Source organism: Lepisma saccharinum, chromosome 14 (assembly GCF_977018435.1).
Source record: "Lepisma saccharinum chromosome 14, izLepSacc3.1, whole genome shotgun sequence".
In the NCBI taxonomy this organism is placed as follows: Eukaryota; Metazoa; Arthropoda; class Insecta; order Zygentoma; family Lepismatidae; genus Lepisma; species Lepisma saccharinum.
Window position 1 is genome coordinate 26,717,931 of NC_139242.1, and position 23,694 is coordinate 26,741,624.

At 39.8% G+C, this 23,694-nt stretch overlaps 1 protein-coding gene across 1 annotated transcript in view; it reads right to left on the reverse strand.

Moving 5' to 3' along the window:
- The window catches only part of LOC145998742 (neuronal acetylcholine receptor subunit alpha-10-like), a 424,671-nt gene that overhangs the window by 83,992 nt on the left and 316,985 nt on the right, over positions 1–23,694 (reverse strand). The window contains exon 4 of the mRNA XM_083135289.1: positions 10,052–10,096. Coding sequence (XP_082991415.1) covers positions 10,052–10,096 — 45 coding nt within the window. The remainder of the gene's footprint in view (positions 1–10,051; positions 10,097–23,694) is intronic.

Below are 23,694 nucleotides of genomic sequence, written 5' to 3' on the forward strand. Positions count from 1 at the left end.
TTTTATGATTCTGTCGAACAATGCTTATTTTGGTGGTATAAGTTCGCTGTAAAAGGACAATTGGATATTGTACAAAAAGTGTGCCGGATGGAGAGAGAGAGAGAGTATACATAAATACTGTTATACCTTCCTGTAATAGATATGCCACTGAAATCAAGTTGCTTGATTACAAAACCTCAATGTTTCCATGTATCCTGAATTTTCATACTTCATTTTGTTATGTTCTTATTAACTTTCCTCACCCTTTACTCCTATAGCCGGGGGCATTGAGGCTTCTAAGGGTCTACACTGAAACCTATCTTCAGGGTAGGTGCAGAACAAATCCAACCAAAGTCGTGAAGTTTTAATGAAATGTTTATTTGCCGCTTGAGTACTTACAGCCAGTGGTTAGGTAACTCGTAACGGGAACTTGGAGATCAATTGTTAGTAGATAATTTAAAACTTACTAGAAAGGTCAAACTAGGGTGGCCCAAACCTCGGTTTGGTAACAGTAGTATAAGCCGGAGACACATAAAACTCTGTTGTTTTCAAATAAAAATCATTGCTACTTACCTCATATGCATAGCGGAAGATTTTTCAAGCTGGCCATAACTTTTTTCCCAAGAAAAACACGTTACTTTTAACATTATAATCATTTATTGGTCGTTGCTAATTCGGCGGGCAAATCTTGACTCACGTTGTCTATCGTCAGCTGATATGCAATATCGTCAGCTGATGTGCAGTGTTTCCAAACTTATGAACCGATAAATGCCGCACAAACTATTCACAAAAGGTTTCTAAGCGAAAATTGAGGCTAGACTCTACTTTACGTCCTTATCTGCATGGTGATTGCTTCTTTGCGTTCGCGGTGCGCGATCGTGGTGCGGCACCCGGCATCTCTTTGGGTAAGTACCTTTTTCTTTTTACACTTTCTGTTCACGATAGCCCCACTATCCATTCACGGGGTCGAGGTATGCCTACGAGGTTAGGTTAGGCCTGTTAGGTTAGGTTCCATTAGCACTCATTTCACCCCTAAATATGTGCTTCAGCATCTAAAAAATACCTCAGTACGTTCAATTGCGCATATCCGGACAACATCGGTTTTTCTCGATATGAAATTTTTGCTCGCTTTGGGATTTACGTTGTTGAATTCCTTATAAAATAAGCTTTCCAACGATATATGACATGTATTCCTTAGGAAAAGGACGTAAGCTAGAGTCTTACCTTTTATTGAAAAAAAAAAACCGCTCACACATCATCTTGTCAAACTTCCGCGTGGTTGCTACACTGTGAGGGGGTTACATAACCAAACGCACGGAACATTTGATTCACGTAGTCGACGGTAATGGCGGCACGAGCTATCGCACAACGGAGATGCATGATTGACGAAAAATACCTTATTTACAGGCAAAATACGTAGCACGATTATATAAAAAAAATATCTCCGGCTTCAGAAAGTCCTCAAGAACACAATTCCGTAAGTACTTTCTCGTCTTTTCTCCTGTAAATTTTAAGAAATCCGTCTCCGACTTATACTACAGCGGCATACACCTATTCACTTCTTCCTAGATTAGACCGTTTCTATTTGGCCAGTCTAGGTTTTACAGAAGAGCGGCTTGCACCTATTCACTTCTTCCTAGACTGACTCCAGAACAGACCTCCTCACAGACCAAACTGCTTCATATTTATACCCAAAGTTCCAGCCTCGAATACAACAGAAGGATATTTGAAAAATACATAGTTTGGCTATTAATAATTTACAAATAAAGTTTACATATTCATTTGAGTTAACAATTATTTCTTTAACGTTGATAAAATCTTACATTTTGGAATTATACAAATTTAAATGTTCCGCCATTATTTAATTACAATTTAGGTTAGGTCATCAAATATTGATAATCTTTGATTGGCAAATCTATATTTACATCATAATAAATGCCCGTTGTCTTAAGCGAGCTGACTTCATTAGATTGTTACAGAGAGGTGAATACATTAGTTCAACAACGCCTTGATTGGCGCGTTCATATTTGCGTCACAACCCGAACCATACAACATGTAGTATCATGGACATTAACAAGGACTCGAGGTAACACTATATAGATTTTTCTTTTAACATGGAAATTCAAAGGTACAAAATAAGTAAGGTCGTAACAATTTGGTTAGATTAGATTTTTGGTCGGGTTACATATTTTGTGATTGCAGTTGTTATAACAGAAGTTGAAGAGAATGATTTTTTTATTAATTTGTTAGGTCTTCCGCAAAAACTGATGTGCATGCAACTGCTTTTCTTTTGTTTTCAACCTGATACAGGTGGTTAGGAAACTGGGGTCTATGAAAAAAAACTGCATTTTTTCAGTTTTATAAAGGGTGTCTCATAAGTAATAGCGCAAACTGACACAGGTGAAAGTACACGATAATAGAAGCAAAAAAGTCTAAGTAAACATGGATCTGGAAACGAGTCGTTTTCGAGATAATCGCGAATGTGTGATTACAAGCCACCACTGGCTTCATTGTTTGTAAACGTCGTCCTAGTTGGTAAAATGCTAATAATGTGTGCGAATGTGTGGTTACAAGACGTCATTGATTGCATTTTGTAAACACCGAGTGCTTTACTCCTTGCGCGGTCCGAGGTTACTCTTTGTTTACAAAACTGAACATTTCCGAGAGGTGGCGTTGTAATCAAACAGGATGGATACAATCAGTACACAGTCTAATCGTACTGTGGGAGTCACGTCAGTTGTGCTGTACTGCCTAGTGAAAATGGAACCTTACAGCAACGAAGAGTATATTTTACCAACTATAACGACGTTTACAAACATGAAGTCAGTGGCGGCTTGTAACCACACATTCGCAATTATCTCGAAAATGGCACGTTTGCAGACCCATGTTTACTGAGACTTTCTTGCTTCTATTATCGTGTACTTTCACCTGTGTCAGTTTGCGCTATTACTTTTGAAACACCCTGTAGTGCTGGAATTTCTTCAGCCACCTCACCCTCACCGTCATTGGAGACATGACATATTTGTAGGACGACAAAGAACCTTCTCCAGTGCCAATTAATTAGATTAAATCGCTGCGTAGATTCGCTTTCAGCCAATACTTTAGGCATTCAGAATGTCTCTGCAGACAGACGGGTGAAAAGCTGACTGTTCTAGTTACGACTGTTTAATGCAGGCACATTAACACTTGGTGAAAGACAAAAGATTGGAACGAGGCAAGCTCGAGGCGAGAAACAATTGTAACAATTAATGGCAACGTAGGGTCGGGAATTCCCTGCGATCTGGAGACTTGGAGAGCAGTTTACTTGACCTGAACGCTACAATTTACGATGATAGGCATGCACGCATCTCCTATATCATTGTCCACCATAAAACTTAACTTGAGGATCAAGAGGAGCGCTTACCCCCCCCCCCCCAAAAAAAAAATAATTAAAAATTTACAAGTTAGTACCTGAGATTCTACTCTACCCTCCCTTCAAAGTTAGGCCCCAAAGTTACGCTGCTGCGTACAACAAACAATACATACATGACCACCGACAAGGGGGCAATCTTCAGGCAGCTACGATAGGATGAAAAACACAGAAACTGAGTTGTACGGGAGATAGGGAGTCAAATGTTTTAGTGACTCTGGAAAAATTCGGTTGGGAGTGTTCTTTGTTAACTCACATTTTTTCATGTTGAATTGTTTGAACTTTTAACTACTGTCTCTAGTTTCTGTATGTAGAAAGGGTTCAGAGACTGGTTCTGTCTGTCTCCGTCTTCGGGGTAGTGGATTTGGGTAAATGTCTGTTATATCGGAGACACATTTCTAACGCATATTTTCAGTTTCAAATGGTTCGTACTTAGCAATTGACTATTGCGGAACCTATTTCAAGGTGTCATTATCCTTTTTAATTGAAAACACACACTATTTTCACTAAAAAATATCCATTTTTTAGGTGCTAACGAACGCACCCAAAAGTGCGATATGCCTTGCTTTGCCGATGGGGTCATTCCACATCAAATCATCCAGGCCATGTCACCCACCATCTCCGATTTTGATGAAATTCGGTATACTTATAGAACTGTTGATGCTAATTACAAAAATGACAACTTTTTTGAGATTGGTCAAGGGGTTCAGAAATTACGTGATTTTAAAAATCTCCGTGTACGCCACATGCGGCTCCACTTTGAATGACACACATTAGGCTATAAATTATAGTATCTTCTCTCAGGTTTGCCGTAGAAACTTCAAGTTTGATTTCTTTTGATCAGGATAGTGTAAGCTTTCATTTAAATAAGGTTTCTGATCAGTGTATCAATAATCATGTATTTTATGTATAGTTTCATGTATTTTTTTAGAAAAATAAATGACTAACTTCAAGAGCGAATTTCGTGCAATGCTCCCTCTTCAATTTCACCCAAATTTTATATACAGGTAGCTGAGAGTGGGTATTAATGCTTGATGGAAAAATTGTGATGGGCGGTTCAGAGACAGGGTGATAAAAAAATCATTTGCATTAAAAGTTAATCTTATTAAAAATACTTATGTATTTAGCACAAAGTCTGAAGTACAATATGTTTTGAAGTATAATATTCAAAATTTCTGTTCACTATGTGTGAAGGTAAGCATAGGCGTAACCTTTTGGGGGCAAAGAGAATCATTTTCCCTATCCAAAATTTATAGACTAATTAAAACCTACAAATAATAATTGCAGTGGAACCCCGATTTCAAGTTCCTCGATTTTACATTTCCCTGCATTTTACATTCAATATTGGTGGTCCCAACATAGCAAATTTTCCTCGGTTTTACATTTTCTCGCATTCTAAGTTTTTTCAGCTTGGTTCCCCTGAACAACGTAAAATCGAAGTTCCACTCTATCTAAGTTAGTTTCAACTGTCTTCAATTTTTTTTAAATATTATAATCATAGTCATTAGCATTCCCAAGCTTAGCAAATTTTCTTCGAGAACATTCTTCTTTTTGTGCATTTTATCTCAATATGGAATTTTTTTTTGTACTATTCACGGAGATATACGTAATATGAAGTAAGAATTAATAATACACATTTGTGCTGATTGAAGGTTTTCCAAATGGAGCTTTTCTTGCCACATACCAGAGAAAATCTCCTTTTGATGGGGTTGTTGGAACACTTAGAAGACTTGTATAGACATCAATAGTATCAAGTAACAAGTTCAGCAATGAAGTACCAATTCCATAGAAATAGTATTAGAGGTATAAATTTCTTATTAATCACGTAAGGTGAAATGATAACAACCCGCAGTACAATGTGTCAGCGATTGCAAAGTACTATACAACAGCACCAGGAAGATTAAGTATGTACTGTTTTGAACTTAGGCTACAGGTTATTTACAGTGTTCGGTAAGTTACTTTTTACAAGTAACCGAGTTTCAGTTACTCATTTAAAAAGTAACTCTGTTACAGTTACTGGTACTTTGAAAGTAACTGAGTTACTTTACAGTTACTGTGAAAGAAACTTACAGTTAATGATCATTGATTTGTGTAAAAATTACAAATTGTGTTTCTACTACATAATCCGAATGTCTTCATAAACCTACTTTACTACTGCAAATAAATGATGAAACACAGAATCAACTTTGCTTGAACGATTTTAATTAAGAAATCATTTGTATGCTGACCACGGTATTTTGAATATGGTGTCATTGATTCCACTTCCACCTATTTCTTTCTCCTCCATTCCAAGTTCAACAAGATCCAAAGATCCACTCCTTCAACGATGACTGTTTCCTAGCTCGACAGTCCACCTAAAACACTGAAGTTTTCACATACAAGTAGATATGAATTGAAGTAAAGAGTGGATGAAGTTAGCATGCAACAAAGCATAGCTTCCTTGACAGGCCAGCAATTCCAAGAACATCCTTTTACGTAGCATCCAGAGAAGGTACAGATATATTTTTTTTTATAGTTGGGAACAGAAAATGTGAACGGCACAATTTATAGTGCATGAAATTTTGGCAATGCATAGAATACAATCGAGTAAGTATTTTTCGGTACTATCTTCATGGGCGTAACTTGGGAACTTGGGAACTATCTGTGGTTGAGAGAATCAAAGTTTTCAGTCCCATAAAAATAGTGTCAAAGATTATTTGCTAAATACATTTGAAAAATTACAATAATTACTATTTTTTTGTTTGTTCCTCAAGTGCCAGGAGGTTCACAAAATATATTTAACTTGTAGGTTTTAATTAATCTATAAATTTTGGATAGGGAAAATGATTCCCTTTGCCCCCAAAAGGTTACGCCTATGCTTACCTTCACACATAGTGAACAGAAATTTTGAATATTATACTTCAAAACATATTGTACTTCAGACTTTGTGCTAAATACATAAGTATTTTTAATAAGATTAACTTTTAATGCAAATGATTTTTTTATCACCCTGTCTCTGAACCGCCCATCACAATTTTTCCATCAAGCATTAATACCCACTCTCAGCTACCTGTATATAAAATTTGGGTGAAATTGAAGAGGGAGCATTGCACGAAATTCGCTCTTGAAGTTAGTCATTTATTTTTCTAAAAAAATACATGAAACTATACATAAAATACATGATTATTGATACACTGATCAGAAACCTTATTTAAATGAAAGCTTACACTATCCTGATCAAAAGAAATCAAACTTGAAGTTTCTACGGCAAACCTGAGAGAAGATACTATAATTTATAGCCTAATGTGTGTCATTCAAAGTGGAGCCGCATGTGGCGTACACAGAGATTTTTAAAAACGCGTAATTTCTGAACCCCTTGACCAATCTAAAAAAAGTTGTCATTTTTGTAATCAGCATGAAAAGTTTTATAAGTATACTGAATTTAATCAAAATCGGAGATGGTGGGTGACATTTTCACAAAATTCTGGATGATTTGACATGGAATGACCCCACTATTAACCTGAAAATCTAACATAAAAATTAGGTCAGCGACGAAAATAGGATACTAATACACGTGGCATTATTTTTTTGTTAAGGACTGTAAACGTACATCATGCTAATCAATCCTACCAAGCAATCATTAGTGCAGTGAATTACATTACATATTTACTATCAAGGCTAGAAGAGCTACATTGTTTTTCGAGCTTGCCGCCATGTTCGTTTCGTGATTCCATTACGACTTGGTTACACGAAGCCCCTACAGTTGTTTTCTTTCCCACGTCTTGATAAACCTTTCAACCTCGGAGCGTAGCTTCTCGAAATTGCCTCTCCGAATCCTGTGTCTTAACTCCATGAGAATTTTTTCCGTAATTAATCTTTCATACTCTTTGACTTGCTTCATTTTCTAATGAAATATCCTCATTCTTCTTGTATCTCACCATCCTCGAACAGCAATGAATATTTCAGTTCGACATTCGAGAACCTCTCTGTTCTGTTTGTATTTAATTCTGCCTCTACTGTCCCGTGCAGTTTCAAGATACCCATAAGCACATATAGTGAGCCTCCTACCTTCTCTCACGACTCCCACTTGCCAACCTTCTCACCCAACCAAGTCAGTATATCTTTAACCTGGCGTCCAGGCTGTAATTTTCATATTGATATTACTTTCCTCGATAATTTCTTCCTTGTTTATATAGTCTGTTTCTTATATATCTCTCTTGGTTTTTAGATTATAGCTTGGGTGCGGTTATGTTTTCCATTCTTCTGTAATTGTTGAAAATTTGTATGAAGGAACACTCACAAAGAACACCCGTACAGGATTCTAACCCGGGATCCCTGGCGTCGCAAAACGACAATAAAGCGAAGTAAAAATAAATGGAATATACTACAAATAAATATTCATAAAATATGACGAAAAATAAACATGAGGTGCGTCAAGCAGCAGCAATTAGGCTATACCTAATATGTGAAAAAAGAAGTGGACAAGGAGATTAAAGAATAGCTATTCCCTCCCTTCAATGGCATAAGAGCATATGCTTGTCTGATTGGCCGTTTCAGGCGCCTGGTACTATTCCCGACCCCAATAGCATAAGAGCGCGTACAGATGTAAAGAACATGTTCATCTGATCGGCTGTTTCGAGCGACTGGCGTTACTTCTAGCCCCCAATAACATAAGGGCGCGGACAGATGTGAAAAACATGCTCTCTGATTAGCTGTTTCGAGCGACGGACGTTATTTTCATCCACCAATAGCAGCTATAAGCATAAATGCGATTAAGTTCTTTAACATTTTTCTTACATACAATACTACTACAATTAATGCTGGTGCTACTACTACTGCTACATTTCTTGGGCGAAATTGGGAATTTTGCTTCTTGTAAAGGGAAATTGTGCCCTTCTCTCACCTACAAGAGGGAACAGGGATCGGTTATAACGCGTCTCCATCAACCTCGAGATGTAGAGAAAAGATTTGAATTAAAAAAACAAAAAGCAATGAAATGGGGAACATGAAGTTGCTCAAAGCAAAGCAATTCTTCAAAAGTCCAAACAATAGGAAACCACTCCTCGGGCGAAATGACCTGCTTCTCGCCCTTTCCACTTTCTTCCGAAAAGGCCTCGCGAGGCAAAACAGCTTTCCAATTTCAGCGACCTAGCACGAACCGTCCACCCACGTTCGATAATTTCCGAATACCCCACTCAGAATGGACGCATCTTGTTCCTGGGGATTGCAAACAAGAGGATCGGATATCAGCTCTTCCTGCATTAATTCGTGCTTTATCTGATTCTCTTTTCTCTTTAAACCTCCCCCCCCCCTGTCGCCCCTCGCACGCCATTATCTGCAAAGCCACCGGTGTAGCGGCTTCGTCCAGTTATTGTAACGGATCCGTTCCACCACTTCCAGCTCGGGCATCAGCTAGTATCTAGTTGTGCAACTTGGCTTTTTCGGATCCGTTGCAACCAAGAGTTTGCTACAAAGCTTCCACGTCCGCGCGGGAAAATCTATTATTAAACGTCCCTCTTCAAAAGCTAGCACTGAAAGGACCTTTGGTTTGTAGCGGGCGTCAGGTTTCTAGCTGAATCCACTAACTCAAGAGGAGCGGACACGAGCTATTCTGTTCTCTTGTATACTATAAAAAAGAGAGCCACTACAAGTTTTGATGGTCCTGTTACATTGCTCGATTTCATTCTCATTACCCATGAATAATATTGACTGATGATTAAATTTGTCTGTCAAATACTGATCTATTCATAAAAATGAGCACCCACTCGTTTCTCAATTTCGAGCACGTGCTTGATTTGTACGAATAAAATGGCTGAGAACCTGTTCACAAAGGGAGCACCTACTCACCCAGTGGCCCATACGCCCATTGGTGAGCATGTGATCACATTTTGATATGAATGCAAAATACATTGTTAATCTGGACACGGGGGCACTAACCCCCATAATTCTCCGTGCTCCCTCCCTCAAATTTAAAATTCCTGCAAACTAATTATTTCGAAAAATTTGCACAGACGCACACATGGACGTTCGGAAGGTTGGCTTATAATTTATTAACCAAATATAGTTATATTTCAAATCTTTGGGGCGACGCTAAGGTAGGAACAGAGTGAGTCATACCCCACTCACAATCTGGTAGGCCAACCCTGCCAAAATGCAAAAGGCAAATTTCGTGATAAAAGTAAAATGAAAGTATATGGATAATGATGAATACACGGAGAAACTTGCAAAATTCAAATCTAGGATCTCTGTAGTTTCATTGCGGAGGTCATTAGTATAATAGTATTTTCCATATTTCTCATTAAAACATTATACTGTTAACTAATTTATAATTTTTAATTTTAACTCTTGGATATGACGTTGTGAAACGCAATCGAACATACAATTTGACACATTTTCAATGTAACATTTGAATGTTTGTAATTTGTTGTTACACCAATATACTTTTATGAGATATAATTAGTTGTTTTGATGACGTAATGACAATGTGAATGTCATGCAGTTTTTAAAAGATGTAGCCCAATCAAATCTTTGAAAGTCATTTAGTGCCGCCACTAAATTCACATGAAAATTTTATTGTCGATTTTCATCCAATTGAATACACTGAGAAGTGTACATAAATTATTTAAAAAAATTGATCATTGTATTATCACAATAAATTATGATCAAATTTCATCCGCCTCTTACCTGATTCAGCCAGCAGTTCGTGGTGAGAATCTGGTTCCGTTCATCCTGGAAATACAAAGGAAAGTTTCAGTGAGATTACGTTAAGCTTCTGTGTAATGATACAGAAAGAGATCTTATGTCTTAAATCATCCTCTACCGTGAGCTAATTGACAAAAAGCAAACATTGAAGAAAAAACAATGTGTGGATTTTCCCTCTGGGTCTTCCCCTGGAATCGTTCCTTCTGCAAATTGGATAACAAGATTACCTCGCATTGTGATATGTTTATTCCGAGAGAGAAAACCTTTTAACAGTTTGGAAAGGATCTAAAAATCGGACCACATTTGCACTTCGCAAAGTAGGAAAGTTCCAATAATTCTCTGAATGTTAGTGACAATGGTTCTACATTAGTATGTAATGTTAATTGGACATAATCCATTGTATAGTGCTTTCAACTGTACTTATTCCAACCTACATTTAGAGAGAGAAAATACCATGTGAAAACGGGCGAGCTTATATAGGAAAATCAGGGCGCCTTCTATAAAAAATGATAGATGAACACAAGCAGCACACACGCAAAGGCGAAAGGGGTACGTCAAAAATAGTCGGACATGCATGGAGTGAATCACATAGAATTCAGTGGAGCAACGAAACAGTACTACACAAAGAACCAAATTGGAAACTGGGAACTAAGGAAAATCGAAGAAGCAGGCTTCCTAGCATTGGTCCAAAACCCTATAAGTCATTCCAGTGTAAAATTGAAGCATATATGGTTCCCTCTCCTCAAAAATTACAAATAGTACCATTACAGAATTCTGGGGGGCGCTGTGTAGTATTTGATTAGAACAACGGATTTGTAGTAAAAATCGCAGGTCTGTCGTATGTTCGATTCCCACCACCGAAGACATTTCACCTAATGACGAGAGAACGTTTTAGTTTTAGTGTTAGTATAGTTTAAAGCACTAGACAATGGATAATGTCCAATTAACATTGCATGCTAGGAAAGTAACACATTTAAGTGTAAACGTGCATAATTCAAAAGGTCAGAGCTGCATCAAGATTTTTAGAAATGAAAAAAAGCAATTATAACTTTTTAGACACACAGCCGTCGACATAGCAATTCTGCAGTTGATCAAACTAAGTATGTCTTCAGATATCGTTTCCTAACGTAAACCATGAACTATTTTTTTCCCTGGTAGGTGATCATTCCAGAGAAAGGGCCTGAGAAGCGAAGGCATGTAGGCTGTTACTTAATCAGTGACGCCACAGGCCCTTAGGGAATCAATAAATCACTAAAGGCTTAACCCTCAGGGCTTTCTCAACCCTTTCTTGTTTCTTCTCATCGATCACTTAAAGCTCCTGCGGATCCACCGCACAGATTACTCACACACACCTTCGCAGCCCTTGGACGTCATGCGGGAATTGATCTAGCATGTCACCAGTACCCAGTAATTGACATGGGTACGTAAGGCTAAAGCTAAGTATTTCTACTAGGTGACTCTTGCGTTGCTTGCATTAGTTTGTTTTCTCACCTCCAAGTTTTTTTTTTAAAGGAGATAATCTACATAATGTAAAAATACATGAAAAAGCTTCAGAAAAAAAATTCCAGGGACGAACGTTCCAGAAAGGACACACACACATACACACACACACACACACACAGAGAGAGAGAGAGAGAGAGAGAGAGAGAGAGAGAGAGAGAGAGAAACGAACTAAACTTGAACTAAAAGAAACTTGAGCGAGAACAATACAATAAGTAAATAAAGGTACTAAGAACAAAAAGTTAGAGATTCTAAAACTGAAAAAAGGCGAAAATCTACAGAAAATATTCAAGCACCAACGTTTCATATCTTCATGTTTTATATTCAAAATCATTATATTGCGAATTGTGGTATATACGCACGAAAAATGCTATTTTTATTTTCCATATTTTTACAAATTTTAGCACAGATTTTGCATATTTTAGTCGTTTTTACATATTTTCAAACTTTTTCCAACATATAGCCTATTCCATGTTCAAGCTATTCTTGTGTAAAATACCAAATGTAAATTCAGTGTTTAATTCCATATTTTTATTACAATAACTAATCATACGTATATTTAAATATGTAACACTTTTTGATATATAAAAAATCAATTCCCTGTAACGAGACACTGGGGGAATGGTTTTGTTCAAGCCACCTTAAATTATTATCTACTATTTTTTTTATCGTCCCTTAGTTCTAATATGTTCACGAAATAATAGAGGTTCATGCAGTTTTATTATTTCAATGTCGAATCTCTAATTGACTAAGGAGATGATATGTAAACAAATTGTGCTTCGTTACAGATTTGCTTTTCAGTCAAAATTTAGTGGTTCCAATTGCCAGTCATGATTTTAATACAGTACTTGAAAATAATGTTGCTGTTTGCTTGGAATAAATGTCGACATAGACTTGAAGGGATCACAAGTTCATTCCCAATAGTGCCCAGTGAATAAAAGGGGTAACAGTTTACTACTCAAATGGAGTCCAAAATAAACATTGACAAGGTGAACAAGTTCCTCAAATTTAGATCCCATGACATTCAGGAACACGAACCGAAGAGGCAAGCAAACGCTTGTTACAGCGACGATGCTATTTGTCAGTGAGAAACTTCGTCTACAATGAACACTGTCGGGTGAGTTACAAACAAACTTAATATGTTTGAACAGTCGGTGTATATAGGTTTTACATTTCAGCAACAGAATAAGCTCCTCACAGTTACTTTTGCCAGTATAATTTGTTCTATAACAAGTTACACCCATAGACGGTGTTTAATCTAGTGTACGTACGTACCAGAGTCAAATTTGGATTGATAAAAGTGTGAATTTCGAATACGACAATACCGCCAATGATGGAGAAGATATTTGTGTGGTGAAGATAGGGATTCGTTAAGAAGTAGATCTTGTGTTCTTACACTTTAAGTTAATTATTTTTGTTGTTGTTGTTGTTAATAAAATTAAAATACCAATAGTAATAATTGTATTATTATTAATAATAATAATAATAACAACAACAACAACAATAATGTTCAATTATCTTCCTCCAAAAAGGTAAATTCTCTTCTAGATTAAATACTTGACATATACTGTAAGATCTTGCGTATGGTTGCGAAATACATCGAGGGAAATGGGGAGGGGATTCCCCGACAAAATCCAAGCACCCCTGCTATGGATGATTTTATATCCCATAATAACCACACACATTTGTAATACATTTCTTATTTACACCTGAAACCACCACCGGTCGGAATCCTTCCCCCGTTCGTTCCCCAAAGCAAAACAGTTTGTTCCGAAATGATATTATGGTTCCGAAAATACAGGAGTGATAAAAATTATCGAAGTTTTTTGGCGGAAGAGCGCAAGGGGGGCGGGGGGGGGGGTGTTAACCTCCGGGACCCATTAGAATGCAATCTCGATAAGACAAAATGAAGTCATGCTCCTCATATATAAAGCAAACGATAAGAGAAGCTGGGCTGCGATGCAGTCACGAAACTCCCAAAATGCACATTTGTTTTATATAGGTAAGACAGGGGTAAGGGCCACAAACTACTGGTTATTTAAAAATCAGGAAAAGAGAAGGAAAAAAGAAACAGAAAAGTAGAAGGGGTGGTTAATTGCTGAATAAAACTTTCGTCGAACAAGTACTCTAATAGCCGAAGAGAGAATTCGGAACCCTATTTGTAAGGTCCAGTCTTTCTTTTGTCCTCTTTATGCATAGATAGGAAGCCACGGTGGTCTAGTCCAGGGCCGGCGGAAGGGAGGGCGAACCGTGCTGCCGCCCAGAGCGGCAAATTTCTAGGGCGGCAAAATTGGAAGAGAAGAAAAAATAAGCCTAATGAAAACTTGGAAGTTATAATATTACTGATAAAACTTGTTCGAAATAGGCTCAATTTTACTCCACATAAATGTAGTGAACAAATCTCTACAAAACATTAATCTTGATGTTATAGATGCAGTTAGTTTTCTTGCAAATATATTAGAGTACTTTGAAATAAGAAGAAGTGTTGAAAATTCCAGTTACTTAGTCAGTAGCGGCGACTGGGTTCCAAAAACAGGGAGGGGGGGGGGCAAGGTGCCAAAAGTGGTGGGGAGGAAGATAGTATGTTTCACTCCTAGAAATTAGCATAGTTTATTTAAAGTTCGAAAAAAAAGTTTTGTCAGATATGGAGCTCGTTACTTTTATTGTTAAATAGCTGATTGCCCGGGTATTTATTTATCCCAATCTTCTATTAGACAGGAAAATAATGAATTCTAACTATAGTGTACAATGAACTTGGAGTTGAACGGCATTGGGAGTGTCACTATTCACCTTAGCGACCCGGGAACTATGGATTCAACACTAATATCGGTCGTTTTCGATTATGTTTACATGTCACCCCCTCCCACCCCACCCCTAGGGGTGCCAGGGTTGTCTTACCCCCACAGTATTTCTTTCCAGGTTGCAAGTGATACGTGTACCAAGTTTGGTTGAAATCGCTCCAGGCGTTCAAGAGTTATGCCGGAACAAACATACATACGCACCCACACACACACACACACATACATCTATTTTTATATATTAGATTGAAGAAATAACGACCAGTTAGTATTTGAACAGAATAACCAAAGTAAAAACAGCGTTAGATGGAAAATACAGTAGTATAAAATACAGTAACCAGGTTACGTTTTCATATTTTACCATTTAAACTAAAATAATAAATGGTTCTGCAGTTTTCAAAATTAAAAAAAAGTGAGTTCTCTCAGTTCTATGGGGTGAGACGAAACAACAGAACTTTATTACTAACATTTTCCCAAATATTTATATTTTACTTGGAGAAGTTATGCAGAAGTTAACAACAAAATAAAATAGCTATGCATTTCAGTACACTAACTGTATATGAAGTGGATATTCACTAATTCGGTGGATCGATCAGAAGTCACTCCCCAACAATATAATAATAATAAATTTGGAAAACGTGGGTTTATTTTCATTGGTTTATAATAGGTATTATATCATAATAATCAATACAATGATAATAATAATAATTATTGTTGTTATTTCTACTATGCAAGTTTTATCAATGGCCTGACCGCTCCTATAAAAAAATCTTGCGACGCCCATGCAAGTGTCTCAAAAGTGTACAAAACTTGCCTGTATATTAACACATGAAGGCTCCAAATATGCGTAATTACCCTACTGATTTAAAAGATGAACTGAAAGTACTTTAAGCTGTCATAAAACACAATAGTGCAGAAAAGGAGACCATACGAGAAATAACATTCCATGTATTTTTTAAAAAAATCCAATCATATCATAGGCCTTGAATGGTAAAAATATGAGCCCAAGTCTTCAAGGCATTTCTTTCCTAATACTTGTTACATTTAAGATACGTATAATGAAATTGTAATTTAGTGTCGCATTTTTTAAAGTTTTGATGTGGTAGAGACATCCGTTTGTTCAATAGTGCAACATTATTTATTTTATTTATTATTTTATAGTTTGATGTTTTACTTAGGAATATATTGATTTTGATCTTCAATTTCTCGGGGGGGGGGGGTTGAAAGGGAGCGGCATTTGCCGCGGTTGCCCAGGGCGGCGAAATGGCTAGCGCCGGCCCTGGTCTAGACGGTAGGACTTCAGACTGCCACGCGGGAGACCCGGCCGGATGATCTAAGGTCGCAATTTTTCGGGCCTTGTTCGCGCACAAAGCGGCTCTGAAGCTCACCCAGCCTCAATTAAATGGATACCTGGGGGAAACACAGGTAAGGCGGCTGAAGTGTGGTGTTGATCACAACATAGCTGAGATCGATCACATCCCCCTATACATGCCTCATGGCATTGTGAAAAATGCACAGAAAGGCTAATCGGGACTGGACCTACAGATTAAAGTGGGATCCAAACCACTATGTGTCTCCTCAACTAGGTATCGAACCCGGGACATCTTAATTACAAGGCGACGTGTCAAATGGAAGTAGAGACAATTGGACAGTTCTAAATAATCTTTTGAGGCTCGAATCATCATTTGAGGCTTGTCGTAGCCTTTTATGATGTATATTTTGAGGGCACAGAGTTGGCAACACTGTGGGCTCTTACTGTAGCTTTTTATGAGGGGGGCCCATTGCCCCCTGTTTACATCTGGCAACACCGCCATAGATTTTTTGACAGTGTTGTTAACCTACTGGGTTTTTCACTGTAAATTTTCATCAAAGGGCCTGAGGAGTCCATGTATTTTTTATGTCTGGCAACACTGTTGGGGGCCTAGTGTTGGCGACCTGTGGGCTCTTACTGTAGCTTTTTATGAGGGGGACCTATTGTTTTTTTTTATATTTGGCAACTCTATTGGATGTTTCTTCTTTGAGGCTTGGGTTTTGCCAACCCATCCGAAGAAAATTCCACTATATGATTTTTCACTGGCTAAGCTAACCTACAAATAGGAGTTGGCAGCACTGACGAGGCTCGAATTATTATTTGAGGCTCGAATCATTATTTGATGCTCGTCGGTGTTGCCAATCCACTCTACATAAATTCTACTATATGATATTTTGAAGTCTTTCACGGTGTATGTTAATTTTACTAGCAGTGTTTCCTACTAGCAGTGTTTCCAACTTGTTGTAGCCTTTCACGGTGTATAATTTTTTTAGCTTTTTGTGTGTGTGTGAGTGTACGTGTGCCCGAACAAAACGTAGCTTTTCACGATGTGCTTTTGATAATGTATGTTAACCTCACTAACAGTATTACCAACTTGCTCTACAAAACACTAAACTCGCTGAAATGGCGCTTGCTGAAATGATGCTCGCTGAAAATGGACGCTCGGGGTCAGTTCTCGGAGAGAGGTTAATTTAACCTAATTTTTTTTGTACGAAGCAAACATACGTAGGGGGTAAAACAAAGGGCTTTAGTAGTGCAGGTGGGCCGGTTGAACGTTATTAAGTGAGGATCAAAAAAAAAAACTCAAAAAGTCACTTTCTCTCCACGTTCCGCGACTCATTTATTGCGGTGATGATGTTTCGCAGCGAAGAAAACAGCACCAAAACATCAAAAAACTCACTTCAATTCACTAAAGTGAGCCACAGTGTTGCAAAACCTACGAAAATTTCATCAAAACCTCAAAACCTCACTTTCTCTCTACGTTCCGCGCATTTATTCGTTGCGCTGACACAGCGTGATGAGTAAATAATGCACTCTCTCATCCTTTGAAGGATGAATGCACCTTATTGTAATTTTCCAAGTCCTGGTCAAATGTTTATATATCGTGACCTTTGTAAACCTCTTTCGGGAACAATGTACCACACACACACACGCGCGCGCGCGCGTGTATTGTGACGAATGCACTCTCTCATCCTTGAAGGATGAATGCACCTTATCGTAATTTTCCAACTGTGGGACCAAATGTTTATATATCGTGACTTTTGTAAACCTCTTTCGGGAACAATGTGTCGCACACACACACGCGCGCGCGCGTGCCTGTATTGTGACGCAAGCAAACAAAAAAAACTTTGCCTGTCATTACAAAAAAAAAAACTTTGACCGTATTCTCAAATAACTAACAAGGACAATGAATCTTTTTGGCTTCCGCAAACAGATCAACATGGAGACTGCACCGCCAAATTTCAATAACCTCTTACCTTCCGTGTTATCTAAACTCAATGGTTTACTGATTGTTCATCTCAACAGCATTTGGACGAAACTGAATGACGATGTGGGCAAGATGTTTTATGTTTTTAATAACAATTTACATTTCTACGAAATTCCGATCGAGGGAAACTTCAAATCACCGTGAATCCGGAAAACGCAGGCGAAATCAAAATTTCTACCGGCAAGAATATTTTTCGAATCAAGCACGACAAGATGCTTTCTAACATTACGTACGATGTTTCTGCAGGAGATTATCTTTACATGGAACTTCTCGGAGATTACGACAAACTTATTCCTCTCTTTGTAGAATTACGAATCGTCTATCCTATTATAAATAACCGTTAACCAAAAATGCCTAACGACATTTTCGGCAACACCAAGCGTGTAGACCACGCAGAAGAGATTCTCATGTTGGACATTCGAGTTAAGAAGTTGAGGACCGATTTGATTGCTTTGCAGGAGACCTTAAACAAAAGTTTAGAGTCGGAAATCGCTACGCTCCAAACGCAATGTCTCGACCCCATTCTGAAAATCGATTCCGAACTGAAGACGCTGATAAAAAATTATGTCGACGTACCTTCTTACGACAACGTTCAAAATATACAGTTGAGCGTGGATTCGCTTCAAAATGATTTGGCCAAATTACAGCAATTTCAATCGAAAAATGAAGATTTGGAAAAATTGAAACTCGAAATCGAAGAACGAACTTCCGCAATAGAAAAGAATTTCTCTGAACTTCAAACCGTCGTGAACGATATAGATGCAGAACGCTTGCATGTCGTCGTTTCCAAATTACAAGAAGAATTCACCAGCACGTTGGAAGAAATTAAATCCAAGTTGCAGACTTTGGAAGATACAATGACGAACCTACCATCGTCGGACGAACTGCAGGTCATCGGTAAAAGCGTCGCGAACATAAAAATTCAATTGGAGGCGTATCGAGATTTCGAACACATTCAAACCACCATCGCTACGCTTCAGGCGTCCTTGGAATTGATCAACGAAGAAATTAAAAATATTCACGCTGAAGCAAGAGCGTTGACGAGCATTCAAGACACGTTAAGCACGGTTCAGCAGAAGATCGAATATTTAGAAAATTTGAACGTCGAAACGAATCTCGCTCATTTTCATCACGTACTCGACAACATACAGGGTGACTTGGAATCGTTACGGACGAGCGTGCCTTCGAGCGAAGATTTGGAAAAATTGAAAACGGCGGTGACGGCACTATCCGATTCGAACGACATCAAAAGTTCATTGAGCCATCTCGAGAGTAGGGTGGCCAATCTCCCCACCTCCAAAGAATTGCACGCTTTGAAAAGAAACATATCTCGAATGCTGAAACGACTAGAAACGGAAACGGCGAACGTGGAACAGATTCGAGACGAAATTAGTTCGCTGGTGTCGACGCTGCCCACTTCGCAGAGCGTCGCCGACCTTCACACGCAGTTTACAGAGATGCGAAGGATCGTGAACGATCTTACCGAGAAGAGCTCGAAATTGAATCAAGTCGAGAACCTTCAGAACATTGTCGTCAACATCAGAGATCAAGTTGGAGTGCTGGAATCCACGCAGGAATCGACGCTGGCCTCTTTCGGTGCCAAGTTGCAAGAACTCAACGAAAACTACAAGCAGTTGAACGTGGAAGTGAAAATCAAACCGTCGTTTTCTGCCGTAACGGATACCATAATCGAGCATTTGCTGCCCATCGAAAATAAACTCGGACAAGTTCACAGTAATCTCGTCACCTTCGACACTAAATTCGCCAAATTGTTCACCTTGCAAGCCATCGAAATCAACAGCGTTCCCAATCAACAGAGAATCTCCACGTTCGTCGAAGGTAACAAACTGTACATGTTGCATCCTTATCATCCGTACTACAAGTTTCTCCTCGATGGCACGATTCAGATAAACGAATTTTCGTACTGGTCTCACGGCAGAAAAGCTAGCGTTCCCACCATGACCTTAATATCGAATCGTGGTGTTCAGAAAGCAGGAAACATTCCTCTGGCACGTTGGAACGAAACGCGCAACATATATGAAATACACGAAGACGAAGATCTTACCGTTTTCGACGTGAGTGCCGGCGATAAGCTGATCATTCAAAACACGAGCGAGGTGCCACCCTCTTTGAATCCCATCACGCTGGTGCTTCTTTTCAAACGTAATCTCTAAAATAATAAAATGTCTAGGCAAGCCATTGTCGAAGAATTGCATAAACCTGCACGCCGCAACTACGAACGTTTGGCTGTGGTAACCAAGGGCATCGACGACCTCTGGCAAAGCGATCTCGTGGAGATGAGTAGCGGCAATTTGAAAAACGTACATAAATTGAACAAGGGCAACAAGTACCTCCTCACCGTCATAGACACATTTTCGAAATTCGCATGGGCTCTACCTTTGAAGGCGAAAACGGGAACATGCGTCACGGAAGCATTCAAATTAATTTTTCGCGAAAGCGGCGGCAGACAACCACGGTTTCTGCAAACGGACAAGGGGAAGGAATTTTAGAACGCCGTATTCCAAAAGTTTATTCAAAAACATGACATTCGACATTATTCGACCTTCAGTCACATCAAAGCCAGCATCGTGGAAAGATTTAATCGAACCTTGAAAACACACATGTGGAAACAATTCACGCTTCGGGGAAATTACAAATGGGTCGACATCCTGCCGGAACTCGTCGACACCTATAATGATACGGTACACAGAACGATAAGCATGAAGCCAGTTGACGTTACGAAATCTGACGAGCAGCGTTTAATTTCTACAGTTTACTGTCCAAAGTACACACCCACGACAAAAAAAGCTAAATACAAAATTGGAGACCAGGTGAGGATCAGCAAATTCAAACGCACCTTCGAGAAGGGATTCACAAAAAATTGGAGCACAGAACTCTTTACGGTGGTTCGAGTTTTACCCGGAAACCGACACACGTATATAATAAAAGATAGTAGCGGCGAGATTTTGAAAGGAAAATTTTACGAAGAGGAACTTTCTAAAACGAAACACCCCGACACGTACCTCATCGAGAAAGTATTGCGTAGGAAAGGTGACAAACTGTTTGTCAAATGGCTGGGACTTCCGGAAAAGAGTTGGATCGACGCGAACGAAGTGATCTTGTGAGTACGTGGAACGTGGTGAAGCGTCTACCGGATCCGGAAAGTCAAACGAGAAAAAAAAAGAACGGTGAGTTGCTTCCCGACAGCATCCGCTGTCTGATCGTAGGTCCTTCGGGGTGTGGGAAAACGACACTGCTCGTGGACAATTTTCTCCTCGCACCGAATTGGTTAGATTGGAAGAACAGGCACCTGTACGTGTTCTCGAAAAGTTTGGAGCAATCCAAATACCAGCAACTGATGAAACTGTACGATGGTCTGGACATTGCAACGTTCGCCTCGGAAATAAAACCACTCGACGATTGTCGTGAAAATTCAGTCGATGTGTTCGACGACGTCATCCTGGAAAATCAAAATGAAATTCGCAACTTTTTCACGCAAGGTCGTCACAAAGGAATGGATTGCTTCTACCTAGCTCAAACGTGGCCGCGGTGGCTCAGTCGGTAACGCGTCTGACTACCATGCTAAAGGTCCCGGGTTCGATCCCCGGCCGGTTCAAATCCGGGAACTTTTCTAACGGTGGAAGCGGCCCCGGCGCCTACCCAGCGTCGAATAACATGGGTACCTGGGGGAAACCCTGGGGGGGTAAAGGCGGTCAGGGGCGTGATGCTGATCACATCACCCCCACTCACGACCGGATCAAGAAAGTGTGGGGCGTTACCCCCACACCCCCTATACGCCTTCATGGCGTAGTGCTATGCACAGGGGAACACTTTACCTTTACCTTTTTAGCTCAAACGTTTTCCAAAATTCCAAAACAGTTAGTACGCGACAACGCTAATTTCATATGTTTGTTTCGTCAAGATCACACCAACCTCAAGCACGCGTACGATGACTACGTAGGCGGAGACATGAACTACAATCAATTCTCGGAACGCTGCCGCTCTACTTGCTGGAACGGTGATGATTTCGGATTCGCGACGATCGACATGACGAGGAAACCCAACGACGGAAAATACAGAAACAAAATTAACGACTTTCTAAACGTTGCAACGTTGTGAGAAACGACGTATATAAATAAACGTTATGACGAAACGAAAAATCGAAGACGAAAATCTCAAGCTTCGCGATTACCTCGCGAAACGCTTCAAAGGTTGGAAATCCGAGAATCGCGGATTCTACGAAGAGAAGAAACGTCAGGATCAACCTGTGATCGATGCCATCAGCGGTCTAGGTAAAGAAATTAAAAGTGTCACGGAACAAAATAAAAATTTGATCAACGAACTCGTACCGCTCGCAGCTAAAAGTTACGCTGTACCCACGCCCATTTCAAGCATTCCTTCGACACCGTTCGAACTGAAGGATGCACCGGCACGACGTCGAGCCATTGGTAGCACGTCGTCTTCGGATAAAATCGAGTTGGGACCTTTGGCACGAGACTACCTGAGTACGGGGAAATTCGACAAGGATGAAGTGTTCGGATTGTATCCTAGCATGGAAACCAACGAAGGCGGTGGTGTGGTGTGGAAGATTGGGAAATCGAAGGTGACCTTCGAAGGCAACGACATTAAAGTTAATTTAGGCGAGAAGGATAGTTGGACCAGGTATCCGGGTACGGTGGGACTGTGGGAACTCGTTGCCAAAAAGCAGCCGAAAGATTACACCGACGAAGATTACCAGAGTTACAAGGAAATTCTGATCATGACGGATGCCTTGTACCAGAACAACGACGCCTCGCAGAATAGGGTGAAATCGAGCAGCGGCGAGAAGTACAGGAATCTCATCAAACTGATTTGGAACCAGGTCAAAACAGGCAGCGGCGTCAAACGCTACAACACGTTACCCAAATAATTCGTTTGGGTGGACGACGTGAGGAAGCTCGTGGACCGATTGTTGGTGATAGCCGGCGAAGAGAATGCAGGCAACCGTAATTTCTACAACGAGAAGGTTGGCATCGTGGACATGATCAGCACGAAACTTTCCAACTTCATCGTGAACGACGACAAGGGCATAGGTTACCTGATCAAAATCATCAACACGCTGCCTCCGAGATTCTGGAACGTGGCCGAAGGAAAAGGACTCGTGAACGACATCATCAACAAGTTACCTTTCGAGATGCATTTACCTGGCTACCAGTACTGCGGACCGGGTACCAAACTCGAGAAAAGATTGGAGAGAGGAGACAAGGGTGTGAATCCGTTGGACGCCGCATGCAAAGATCACGACATCGCTTACAACACCACGCAGACGGATCTGGATGAACGTCATGAAGCAGACAGAAAGTTAGAGCACGCAGCTTTCGAAAGGTTCGTGAGCAGAGACGCATCGCTGGGTGAACGGGTCGCCGCACTGGGTACCACCATCGCCATGAACACGAAACAAAAATTGGGGTGGGGTATATAAATAACATACCGTAAAAAAACTACACAAGAAAAAATCTCAGAATATATATATAAATAACATACCGTGAAAATAGCACATAGAGCATCAACATGAAGCCCAAGGGTGTCGTGTACCAGATACCATACTCCAATCTTAAAAATCTAGGTGCCCTCGATGGGTTACCCACCAAGAAACAACGCGAGAAGAAACGTTCTTGCTTGAGCAAAGGACACGGAATGAAATTACTTCTCAGCACACCTCAATTGAGACGCTTGCAGCGTTCGCGGAAACAGCAAAAGATCGGAGGTTTCATATTCAGCATCCCGGCCATCCTAGCAGCATTGGGGGCCGTTGGAAGTTTGGCTGGCGGAAGTGCCGCCATCGCGAAAACCGTCATCGACTCGAAGAAGAACAAGGCGGAATTGGAAGAACAGAAACGTCACAACCTGGCCATGGAGAAGAAAGGGGGGAAGAGCGTGATGAAGAAGTTTAAAAAAAAGAAACAACAGCACTCACCAACCGAGACATTGAATCTCTGATCGAACCGTTACAAATCAAACACTTCAGAGGAGTTTTCATGTCCGACTC